The following is a 13,542-nucleotide window of genomic DNA, read 5'->3' as shown; positions in this document are numbered from 1 at the left end:
TCTGATCAGGGAATAAAAAACATTGGGAAATGACAGTGGAATTCAGCAATAGTACAGCTATGCAAGTTGCCATTAACCCCACCATCATGTATCATGGAACAGCCCGTCACATATGTTTAATGGGAACACATACTGTGTGCTCTGCTATTTGTGTAGTAGGCTATGTAGAAACTAGAAGTTTCTTTAGCCCCCAATACGTTTCTTCAGCACCTCAGCAACCCAATGGCAACATCCAGGTACATGTGTCTGGTTTCTGACTGCCGACAGTTTGCTTTCAGTTAGGCTATGTAACATGCAAACGAAAGACACCTACGTTCAGTCAGGCCCTTGCTCTGCGCCTGATGATTAGCTACAATCCATTGTAAATTTTGTACCTCTCAGTACCATTTACCCTGCATGCTCTACCACATTACTTCACTATAAAACTTGCATAGAGGGTGTAGAGAACCCCCTTGTAACAGAAACTGAACTCATTTTCATGATTTTGTGACTTGAATCCTTTTAGATCTAGAATACATCACATTTTTGCAAGTTGATAATTTCTTGGTGGGCGCTTATTAAGGCATGGGTGCAATTAACAGAATGAATACAGTAAATCCCATCAAAAGACTACAAAATATAATACAATTCTAAATAAGAAAATAATCTTAATCACAGCATGATTACATATGTATATGAAAGGCAGCTCCAATTGCAAAACATAATGAAGTAAAAGCATACTTACTATATCTTGGCCATAAAACATGGAGCTCTATTAATTTAAAGTTGCTTTGTTGTCTTACAAACACAACACATTTGACTGACTGATTCCATGTAAGGTGTAAGTTGTGACATGTGTAAACATTACAAATATATGACATGATTTGTCCGTGGTAGCCAAAGGCAGCAAATTTGAAATTGAGATAATGGCAATGGAGTAAAAAAACCATAAAATACATAAGAAAATAGACATCACAAAACTTCATAACTTAAGAACCAAGTAAGCTAGACCTTTGGTGTTTTCAGTATTTCAGCCTATAATGTTTGTATAAGGAAATAATTATAGTAACTCAATTTTCAAAAATGCCTCCTTTGGCTTCCATGGACCAGATCGTGTCATATATATGTCTAAACAAACTAACCAATTTTATTTTAAAAGATCATACATTATGTCTTTAACTAGTAACTGATAATACCAATTGCTGACTGCTCTCAACAAAGCAGTTACCCGTCATATTGTTAGGGTTGCCAAAAAAATTGCCCAAATGGGCTAGCAAATGGTGGCTTTGGCAACCCTGGATATTGTCCTTTTATTTTCAGTTGATAAACATCTTTGATGCCACCAGCATGCATTCCATATCCAAAAGGCTGACATTGTTTACATCTTTGATGCTACCAGCATGCGTTGCATATCAAGAAGGCTGACATTGAGATGTTGAAAGAATCTCTTGACATCCGTCTCTGGGCATGACTTGAAAGCTGCCATGTTAAGAGTGATACTGCAAAATGTCGACAGAAAATAATAATTAGTGGAGGACTGACTATGAAACATTTTACAATATCTACAACCCTGGACAAAAGGGTTGGAATGAAATTAGTATGGTATTGCAAATGAGCCCTTGTTCCCCGATCAATGTTGAATCCTGACATTTAGTTCATATGCGCTCAGTAGTTCCCAACATTGATTGGTGGGGTACGGGGGTATTGGGGGTGAGGGTAATGTTTAGACTTGACGCTAAAGAAAGCATGTCATTTCATCGCTCTAAAAATAACAAAAATATGGCCATTACAAAGTGCACATTTTAATTTTTATTCCAACCTATTTGGTCTGGCATTGTAGCTACATTTATTATCGATGCTTCAAACAAGGCTGTTTTTTTCAATACTGATGACCAAAATAACCATTTTCGTTTACATGTCATAGTGATTTGCACAGAAAAACTCAAATTTTGCAAAGCAAATGCAATTGCGCAAGAAAAGGGAAAATTTTGCTGTGTGTTGGGGGATTTTGCCCTGTGAAAATCGTTGGAGCCTGGTCATATCTCCAAAGGCTGCCTTGTGTGATTTTTATTATCACTGTTGTATTTCATAGTGTTATTTCATATTTCGATTTCAATTATGAATAGAGGTCAAGAGGTTGTAATATTGTGATAATACCTCAAAATTAATATGTAAAGTTAATTTTACAGTTTAACTCGCAATTAGATGGCAATAATAATAATAAAAAAACCAATTCACACAAGGCAGCCTTTTGAGATTTGATAATATCTGATGCAGATGATGAAAAGTGATCACCTACCTGTCGTCTGCAAAGCAGTAGAAGATTCCATACCCATTGTAGGTCATCGCCATGACCATACCATGAACGCCAATATAGCCTGTCAGACTGGTGGAGAGGACAAAATTACCGCCACCTCCACTGAAAGTAACAATCAAATACTAGATTTATACAACTTTATTCCAGCAATATGCAAAAAAGCCCTTTCGCAGTCTCAGAATCAAAGTGCACTGTGGGTAATATGCTCGGAAAAGATAAACAATGTGCACATGCCACAATGAGGGTGAACTTTGCACTTTGTAAAAAAACACTTCCAATGTGTGGTTTGCATATTTTTTGGTCTTGATGTCTTTAATTCTGAACACTTGCATAAGACAAGGAAAGTATTGATGAGCTGGCTAGAAACTGCTAGCGTGAAAACAGGCAAAATCACAAGGGAATCCTGTTCAGACACGGTTCATCACACGCATTGTGTGTTGTTTATCTCTCAAACAGACCAATGCGCAGTCTGGTATTTCTAAACTTGCAAAACCCCTTATGTAAACAACAATCTCTTATACATACAATGTAACACGTACGTACACTACATGCTTGATCGTCTTTTATGTGTGTATATTCAAGCAGTATCCCTAAAAGGCTTTTGCAAAGCATATGCGGTAATTAAAGCATGTGTATGAAAGATGTACACCCCTACACTTTGCAGGTAGAACCTTAGGTCCGTATGCACAAAACACTTAGAGACCAGGTCTAAAGTTAGACCTGGTCTAAGTGGAATTTTGTCTCAGGAGAAAGGACAGTTTCCTCTACATTTGCTTAAGTTATTTTGTATTATTTTTGAACTGAGCATTAAAATCTTTAGAATTTGCTAGCTACTATTGGAAGGAAATAATAGTAAAGGACCACTCCTGATGGAACTAAATTCCGCTTAGACCTGGGGTCCATTTCACTAAACTTTTAACCCTTCGTATCTTAAGTAACCGTTCGTAAAGTTACGAATACCCAATACTAGACCTAACTTTACGAAGGGTCCCTGTAGTAAATCCCTATTACTTACGAAGGGTATCATTCGTAAGTATGTTTAGTGAAATGGAACTTACGACTCGTCGTAAGTTACGAATAATTTTGAGACTTACGAAGCTTCGTAAAGTTTAGTGAAATGGACCCCAGGTCTAACTCTTTTGTGCATACAGACCTTATTATTGTTTTGACCAAATTTTGATTTTGTTTTGAGCTGACAGTGCAAAGGGTCAATACCAATCAGGTAGAACCAAAGAGTACCGACTCTGCCATGTTTGCGTGTCACTCATGGAGGGCAAATTATGGACCTCTGGATGTCACCATGCACCTGGCAAACTTCAATTTCAAAAGGCATACTTTTGTTTGCGTTCTACGTGTAACGAATTGTGCCAAAAAAAACACACTAAATGCAGACTTTGCAGAGTGCACAAACTTGCAATGCTAAAGCTTAAAGATGCAAATTATTGCTCTTGCCGAAAGACACTAGAGGTACACTATATAGACGATTCTTATAATTGGCACCTTTTCGCCGTTGATGGCGTTTCCGGCTCGGCTAACTCCAATTTAGCGGAACGGAAAACTGAAGGCGAGGCAGATTGGCCAGGAAGAATATAAACAAAAGTTTCTGATGAACATCAGTTTCAGAAACGTAAGTATATTTTAGTACTTTTTAGATATGTGAGCTGCAAACGAATATGCGCAAAATGAATTTTATGTTATCAAGTTACGTACACATCGAAAATTAGAATAAACGGAAGTGCCAATGCTTCATATGCAGTGTTTTCTTTGCGAATTTGCGAAATGACATGGGTGTCGAATTCGGCATTTATACGTCGAAGCCGTCTTTCAAACAATTGCCACATCCTTATTCTGTGTGGAATCAACGTAAATCAACCTCGTTAGTATCTGTAAAGAGTGATGTTAAAACTGAAGGGGTCGGGAGCATGTTTTGATGCTTGGTTTTGAACCACGGATACTGAATAGGGCTAGGGTCAAATCATGTGGAAATCACAGGGCCCCTGGGCGGCTAGTCACATTCACAAGCTGCTGGGACAAGCTTACATTGGTTGAAAGTATTGTATGGATTGAGAGTCTCCCGATGCGATGACTGACTGAATAAAAGAAAATTGTAGAGTTGTCAAACTGTTTCCTACAATAGTTCCTGCCTTATTTTACTTAAGAACTCTAGACTTCCACGTCCAACTTAGTTTCGTCTGCAGACATTGACTGTTATCACTGACGTTTTTTTAACGGAACACGATGTGACTCTCCACTAAGTTGGATAATAAATAGCCCTGAAACATGTAGCGGAAGATCGTGATGGTCCCCAGTAAGTATGATCCGTACAGCATGCTTGGAGATGGAGAGCCAACATGGCGAACTGCAGGAAGGTTTTACCCGCAGTAATTGAATTTGTGTGCCTGTCTGCTATCGGAGAAATGTACACAACAAATTCCCACCGTAGTGACATAGACACCCATATGATAAAGGACTTAATGCGACGGTGGGATTGGGATGTTTCTTGTAGAGAACTCTAGAGAAATTTGCACACGACTACGCATTCGATGTTAGAGTACGTTGCTATCGTTTTTCGGTCAGGCTGAGACAGCGTTGACATTTTTTTGCAAAAGTTATTTCGATGAGTCAACTGTATCTTTCGAGTAAAATATGCCTGGGGAACAATCCCCGGAACAATCTAACACTTTGTTAGCAACATTTTTGATATGATTGCCCGTCGTGATTGGCTGTGTTTACTTCTGAACTTCCATTGCTTTACAGTGTCATACTTCAGCAAATCCGAAGTGAATGCAATGGTCTTTAGCCTCGAATGTGAAGCTATCGGCAGGGGTGCAAATTGTGAATTCTTCCTCAGGAGCAAGGTTTTTAGGCTCAAGATTTCCTCAATCATACCATGCATAAAATAGGTTTATTCTGCACTTCAAAAGATGAGAATGTTAACATAGCCTGTATTTTAGAGCAACTCTATGTTAAGTCTTCAAGCTTCCAAAAAGGCAAGTAAGAGGACAATGTGCGCGCATAGCGCGCACAAATATTGGTATTTTACACTAGTTTGGGGTCAATTTTGGTGGGACAGAGGCTCCTTTCCCCTTTTATTTTCCTTTGCCCACCATTTCCTCATTCATTTTTGTCAGAGCTAGGAGCACAACTTGTTCAGTGCTTTATGGTTCTTCTTTTTAAATTTCCTCAATATTTTCAAATTTGGCCTCTTCTCAGTGGCATTAGTATTGATACACTGAATTCCTTCATTACTTTTGTTCCCATAAAATCCTCATTGCTGCCTCTCTATAAATTTCCTCAGATATGATTGCCGCCTCTCTGTAAATTTCCTCAGATATGTGCCCTGTTTCCACCTGCCTTCATCCAACCTTTTTTTCCTGTTAAATTACATTGAATACCTCCTATGGGATTGGTGATGAATTGTAAATTTCCTCATATCCCATTACCACTGAATTCTAACACCAACACCTTTCTCTTTTTGCTCTTATTTCTTGAACAATAATGTGAATTCCTCCAAATTTTGCACAACCAGTGTCTTTAAAGATTTCCTCTCTTCCATTCAGTAGCTTCACTGCCTCACAGCCCTCCCCTATTATCTTGTACCTCACTCCTCTTCTTTTTCTTAACTCTTTTCTCCCGTCCTCTCCCCTTCTTTTCAAATCTTCTCTCTCCCTCCTTTTTCCTCTCTTTCTTTTTTCTTCCCATGGCATTATTTCCTCAATTTTGACTCTCATTTCCTAGGAGCGGTGCTCCCAGCTCCCGCACAATTTGCATCCCTGGCTATCGGTGAGCAAATTTGTGGCTAGACTTCTCGAGCAAGCCTTATTAGGGGATAATTTACATTTTTCACCGTGGCTAGTCAGTGTGCGATCTTTTCATCTTCTTCTTCCTTAGGGGTGATGCAATAATTTTGTGTACCCCGGAGAAGAGATGTTTTGGTATCGTACGCCAAAAGGGGAAGGGGCAAAGGTTTTTTGGCAGGTCAAAAGGGGGAAAAGATTTGTTGGCACAGCCAAAGGGGGGGGGCAAGTGAGTTTTGGCATCTGGTCATTTTGCAAATTCACCAACCCAGGGGAACACATAATTATTGCACTTTAGTGTATTATATACAGAGCAGCGCTCAGTGTGTTTGTGTATTTGTATGTAGTATCAATTGGATACCGAGTACGGCCACATGGTTTTCACATGAGGGTTTGCTGATCTTTCACAAGATTGCGATCCATCTGCACTCATTCGCTGCATACACAGTTTCGCATGTTTGTGATCTTCCCACGCTCATTCAAGCGTCAAATGGTTCGTGATATTTATGCGCTCGTTCTCTGGCAAACACATTTTTGCGGATCTTTACACAGTTATCAGGGCGAAATCCCACAAATTTTGTCCTTCTCTGCGCAAACGTGCAAAATTGTTAAAAATCATGCGAATTTGCACAAAAAACAAATTTTACCACAAAGAATCACTCTTGCCCCTGCAATATTTCAAAATATTGTGTTTTCATGTTACATGTGGCGATTTGATGCTGCCTTGAATTTTAATAATCATCAAGATCTGTGAGAAAATGAGACATCTAATTCAGTTGTGTTGTCAGCATCCCATGGGGTACATTAGTGTTCAGTACAAAAGTGAGTATGAGGATATGCTGCTAAATCCCATTCAAAACCCACACATTGTCATACTCACTTGTTTTTCTCTCAAGAGCCCTGTTCTCACAATGTTTTTTTTTTGTTTCTTTTATATCCTTTTTGATCTTATACAGGAAGAGAGTTTTGCAAACTACATGTATAGCTTGGATGAGAGACATTCAAGTTGGACTACCTGGGATCTGATGGGTAAAGGAACCAAGTGGACTACCTACATACCTGGTAGCTGTGGTGTAAAGGACATGGACATTATCAAATAGATACATGTAGCCATGGTGTGATATTGGGCTAATGGGCTTGCAACAGTGCATTTTTGCAGGTGAACTTTTAAAATGAGTGGACTCTAAATTATAACATAAAGCAGAGTGACTGTTTCATGGCATCATGTGAGAAATTTGTTCATGGACTACATTAATACAAATCATGCAAATCATGAAAGAGTGAAGACATAAAGAATCATTTGTCATGAAAGGTAAACCCTTGTTTTTCCCCATCAATTTGTGACACTATATGTAATTCACTAAGCATTCTTAAAGCTAGAAGTGTTTTTTACTCTCTTAATGTGAAAGAGTGAAAACTCATTCTCCAAAAAAGTGACAAGGGTCAAAGGGAGTGAACATCACTCCTAAAAGAGTTAAAACTACTCCTTAAAGAGTGAAAATCAATCCTGAAAGAGTGTTCAAGGTATGATTTAAGGGCCATGAGTTTGGAGAGTGAAATTTTCACTTATTTCAGTCAGAGTGTTATCTTCCTGATCCACTGACTCTCCAAAGTATTAGATCCACATGCTTGGTGAAAATTGTGAGTAAAAGGGTGATGACAAAAATGTTCCTTAAAAATAATGAGCAAAATTCTAGAGTCATATGAGTATAAGAAACTGAGCATCAGTATTTTTATACTTTTTGTGTCTTTTATAGGATAAAAGACACAAAAAGTACAAAAAAACTTCATATTATAAAAGTCACAAATTTAAGTACAAAAATACTGATGCACAGTTTATTATCAAAAGCTACTTAATTCACAAGGATTTCAGGCAAACTATTTTGTGGTGGACAAGGTATTTTGTGCACATACACACCCCACACATATTTCTACCAACCCACCCCTACACACCAAACAGCCCAAGCTAGGAGCAATGTTTCACATCCCTTTCCACAAGCATTGCATTTCAAATATCTTGAGAGTGACATGGCTAGGAACTTTTTACAGTGTGTTTATTTTTACAATACATTGTAATTGTATGCCAATGATGCTATGTTATTATTAGATGGACCTGATCCAAAATTAAGAAATTTTGCACAAAATTGCCACAAAAAGTGGAAATTTGTGTGATTTTGCCTCAAAAGTGGGGAGGAGGCAAGAAAAATATTGGGGGAAAATCCTGCCCTGTAGCCCTGCCACTGCCAAAATTGCAAATACACCAAATTTGCACTTTTATGATACCTATGCTTTTTTGAAAACAAAATCGCCCGGAAATTAAAGCAGAGTCAGCCAAAAACTTTGCACTTTTTTTTGGAGGGGAGGGGGAGCATGAGGGGGAAACTCCCCCAGTCAGAACTCTTGCCCCCCCCCCCGTTACCCCCCAGTAAAAACCAAAATTTCACCATTTATATTTTTGCGGTAATTTTGCATAAAATTTGTTGATTTTCCCCCCCCCCCCATGAAATTTTGGGCACTGTTTGACCCACCAATAGCTTATTGTCAATGTTATATTCCTATATGATCTTTTTTTTCAAGTTTTGAAGCAAAATAAAAGTTCTGGAGTTTATCACAAGTTATTGTATTCTTATCTTTATTGTGTCTTTTGCAGATCGAGTAATTACACATAATCGTTTAAAAATACAGCACAATGGAGGGTAAAATAAATGCACAACCATATTGTGTAAAAATGTTTTACCCATTTCTGAGTAAACCTGGTTACACAACAGTGGGTAAAAACTGTACCCTGCATGCATGAATTTGATCAAACTTATACATCAATGGGGTAAAAAAGGGAACTTGGACACTGTTGTGTAAACTTTACACAGAATTATGTAAAATACAGCACAATGGAGGGTAAAATAATTGCACAACCATAATGTGTAAAAAAGCTTTTACCCCTTTCTAAGTAAACCCAGTTACACAACAGTGGGTAAAAACTGTACCCGCATGAATTTGATAAAATTTACACATCAGCGGGGTAAAAAAGGGAACTCTGTCATCATTGTGTAAACTTTACGCAATTAAGTTGGTGTAAAGTAATTTAAACATAGTGTGGTAAAAAATATATCCCACTGAATTGTAAAAGCTGTACCGCACCATGGTTGTGTAAGGTTTACCCCACTGGCAACTGAGTTCCCTCCGCTTTGTTCCTTTTTACCCCACATTGAGTTTTTCTGCTGTATGACTTACGAATATACTTCTTTCTTTTCCTTTACAATAATAGAAATAAGCTTTAAACAGAGCCAACTACCAATTTACAGGTGGTACTATGTTGCAAGGAGTTATGTTAAAAGAGTTCCCAGTAGGCACAAATTGGGGATGGATTCTTGATTTTTCTTGAACCGAGAACAAATTTTGTTCTACATTTGTATCTAACCAGTCAGTCTAGACAGAGACACGCTTGGGCTCTGATAGGAACAGGCGCAAACAAATTGCTAAATCCCAGGCTAGTAAAAGCACATAAGCATGATATAATGCTCTCAGCTAGTGTCTATCCAATCTTCTCAATACAAAGCGAAACTTAGGAAGCGCCTTCCTGGGAAAACTTGCCAGAAATGTCAGTCACACAATTTTTTTATTTTTATGTTTTTCCTCCGATTTGCAGAGTCATTAGACCTAGAGACAAATGCTAGGATCATTAGTGATTGATTTTAAAAAAATGCCAAAAAATTATAATTTTGTGTTCAGAAAGGGCAACATTTAAAATTTGGACACAAATTGCGATGTTGCCCTTTCTGCATGTTCTGGACATTTGTTTTTAGCATTTGTTTCTAAGCCCAGATAGGCTCTCCAAATCAGCAAAAAAAAAGCGATTTTTTTTTCCAAATGTCAGAAAATGTAACTGGACCCAAAAAACACTGATTTGCTCCACAAATAATGCAATTGAGTAATTATAATAATTATATTTCCTTTGCACTTGCTGTTACAGTCCACTGCTTAGATTTAGTTTCTAGATTGGAACGCATTAATTCAAAAGTTGTTTGTTTATTGTTGCCACACATGACACTACACTGCTGTACACCAGTGTACACATAATACTGTAAACAACTTAATTTTGCAAGCAATTTTGCTAATTTCTGCCTGCTGCTGAAGTTATCGGTGACAGATATACATGTAATCAAAGGTAGCCGAAGACTCAACCCCGTAAACTGCATAGTGCTGCTGCTGAAGTTATCAGAGATAGATTCTCTCCCGGGGGGGGGGCACTCAACACAAATGACCATAATGACCGGAAAGACCCCCTTTTTGGGTTTCGCAGCTCCGAAAGACCCCCTATGTTTGACCAAAATAACGCTCCGAAAGACCCTTGATTTTGATAATTTCAGCTCTAAAAGACCCCAAAATTGCTCATTCCTCATATTTCTTGTTTTTTCAGGCGATTTTCAACCAAAAAGCCAAGAAAGACCCTTGATTTTGACTTTTCGCAGCTCCAAAAGACCCCATTTTACTTGTTCACAGCCCGGTTCGCAGCTCCGAAAGACCCCCCTTTGCAGTGCGCCGTCAGCTCCCAAAGACCCACCACCTCAAAATTCGGGGAGCATACCCACCAAAAATTTTGATGTGCCCCCGGGATTCTCTAGCTATGGCTGTACGTCAAAGATAGCTGCAGATATTAAGGTTTTCATGAACATGTATTCAAAATCCATGGCTGTAAAGAGAGTCTTGAATGGGCTTCAGTCAACCACTTGGCTTACCACAGCAACCTGTAAATTTGAAAAGAAATAGAATAAGATATTTTTATTCTTTCACATTGTCAAACAAGTTTTTTACATGTAAATTGAAAATATCATTTTCACTGGTCACATGCTGCATGTTGACAACACAAAAACATTTTGTGACTATCAGCCTCAGTTCTACATGTGTACTGCATGTACAATTTTTGTCATATTTCTGTCACAACATTTGGTTTACTTAGAGTGAAAAAATTATTTCTTTTTAATATACACATGCAACAGAAAACATGCCCATTTACCCAAGAAAATTTACAACTTATCATTAAAGCAGACTTGCTCGAGAAGTCTAGCCATGAATTTGCTCACCGATATCTTCACATTCGAGGCTAGAGACCATTGTATTCAAAATCTAGTTGGATTCGCTGAAGCATGACACCGTGTAAAGCAATGGAAGGTCAGAAGTAAACACAGTTATTAGCGCCAATCCGGCTTAAAGTGGGGGGGGGGGGGACAATCGGCCTGAATTGTCAAAAAGTGGCGGAAATTAACTAAAAATTGGTCATTTTGCTGAGGGGGGCAGAGATGTACTTTGCCTATACATTGGTACTGGATCATCCAAGTAAAATTTAAAATCCAAGTAAAAAAGACTGGCAACACGTCCCCCATCTCCCTCTGTCCCCCAAGATTGAGGATTGACACCCATGAATAGGCCTACAGCCGATCACGACGGGCGATCAGTGCTGATCACATCAAAAATGTTGCTTAAATTGCACTGCAACAAAATTTTAGACTGTTCAAAATAGGCAAATTTTAATCAAAAGATACAGATGACTCATTAAATTAACTTTCATCCGAATGTCAACATTAACACAACATTAACACAATAATAACACATAATGTCAACGCTGTCTGTCCGAAAAACGATAGCAATGTACTCTAGCATCGAATGCGTAACTATAGTGTGCAAATTGTAAGCTAGAGCTCTTAAAGCCATATTATAACATTTGCGGAGGAGAACGCCCTCAAAAAAATTTAAATTCAGGTTTTTGCATGATTGTAATGTACTTTAGTAAACAAAGATTCTCTGCAAAAATCAAGACTTCAGGTGCTATAGTTTTGTCAAAATCCGAGATTTTGAATAAACCGCCTGAATCAGCGTTTTATTATTACGATGGAAATATTAGTTAACGCGTATTCGATGTCAACACACCCCTACGCATACACGGCGTATGCGTGACACACACACACATGCCAGAGGATCGTACCATATTACAACCGCCGGAGTAACATGCATTGGCGCTAGTAGTAAATTCCAATTTTCTTTGCTTTACCTCACTTGTTAAAAGGGAACATATCTGACAGTAAAAGCTACCATTTTATGGAAAATAAATACTAATCTATTTTTAAAGAAATGTTATAATATGGCTTTAAAGGGCATTTCGTGATCCACAGCCTCATCCCCCACTTTTCTCAAAAAAAAGTTGAGATTTTTATATCACTGAAACCTATGGCTACATAATGTTTGTGTACAAAACATTTCTTGCAGATTAATTCGTTTAGCAAAGATATCGTGAAATTTGAATTTCGTTCTGGTGCACCAGAACGAAATTACAACGTATTGTCTATGGAGCAGTGTAATACACATAATCATGCATAATTCGCAAACGCAATATCGGAATCAACTGAAATTTTGGGAATATGCTTTTTTCTTGGATATGTACTGAAAAATGTCATAAAAAGAGGATGCTAGGATCACGAAATACTCCTTTAAGTAATAGCTGACATATATTATGATGTACCAAAATGATCCCTAGAATGCTAGCTACAAAATCAATTCTCGAGCTCTGCATATGACTGCACTCACTGCCTGCAGCTAGTGCTATGTTGTGGTAGATTCGCATTGACACTCTCTTTTTGACTATTGGCTGAAGCGGAATTTGACATGCACTAGGCTATCAACAATTCAAACCTTAAATCAGAACTTGATAATCACTCTTTTCAGATATTAATGACGTCGATTCCACACAGAATAAGGAAGTTTCAATTGTTTAAAAGATCGCTTTGACGTATAACTGCCGAATTCGACACCCGTGTCATTTCGCAAATTCACAAAGAAAACACTGCATATGAAGCATAATTGGCACTTCCGTTTATTCTAATTTTCGATGTGTACGTAACTTGATAACATAAAATGCATTTTGCGCATATTCGTTTGAAGCTCACATTCTAAAAGTACTAAAACATACTCACGTTTCTGAAACTGATGTTCATCAGAAACTTTTGTTTATATTCTTCCTGGCCAATCTGCCTCGCTTCAGTTTTCCGTTCCGCTAAATTGGAGTTAGCCGAGCCGGAAACGCCATCAACGGCGAAAAGGTGCCAATTATAAGAATCGTCTATATTTGACCACAATAAAGCGAAAGAACAATATGGCGGCTGTACCATAAATTGACAGTGTTACATACAGGGCAATTTTGAATTGGTACTCTTTGAGTATTATCTCTTTGGGTGGTCAATACACACCTTTTTGTAAAAGCTGGATCTGTGAATATCTCTGGTATAGATATGCCTTCTTCTTGAGCAAGGATTAGAAGGCCCAGGAGGTGTCGGTCACAGCCGTCTCCATTGGCACATTCCTTGAGTAACAGAAGATGCTTGTCATGTGCTGCCTTGAAGAGTGATACTTTATCTGCATTCTGAGAAAAAACATTGATTGATTGATTGATCGATTGAT

General features: G+C 38.2%; 1 protein-coding gene across 3 annotated transcripts in view; it reads right to left on the bottom strand.

Annotated features, from left to right (window-relative positions):
* Positions 1-989: 989 nt before the first annotated feature.
* The window catches only part of LOC140162643 (peroxisomal carnitine O-octanoyltransferase-like), a 46,593-nt gene continuing 34,040 nt past the window's right edge, over positions 990-13,542 (bottom strand). For all 3 annotated transcript variants that reach the window (XM_072185920.1, XM_072185921.1, XM_072185922.1), the window contains 3 exons: positions 13,332-13,504; positions 2,279-2,398; positions 990-1,478 (listed from right to left, as the gene is read on the bottom strand). In XM_072185920.1, the coding sequence (XP_072042021.1) occupies positions 1,358-1,478; positions 2,279-2,398; positions 13,332-13,504 (414 nt within the window). In that variant the 3' untranslated portion in view covers positions 990-1,357. The remainder of the gene's footprint in view (positions 1,479-2,278; positions 2,399-13,331; positions 13,505-13,542) is intronic.

The sequence above is a fragment of the Amphiura filiformis genome, chromosome 10 (genome assembly GCF_039555335.1).
Source record: "Amphiura filiformis chromosome 10, Afil_fr2py, whole genome shotgun sequence".
Taxonomy (NCBI): domain Eukaryota; kingdom Metazoa; phylum Echinodermata; class Ophiuroidea; order Amphilepidida; family Amphiuridae; genus Amphiura; species Amphiura filiformis.
This window is presented reverse-complemented; position numbering and strand designations above follow the sequence as displayed.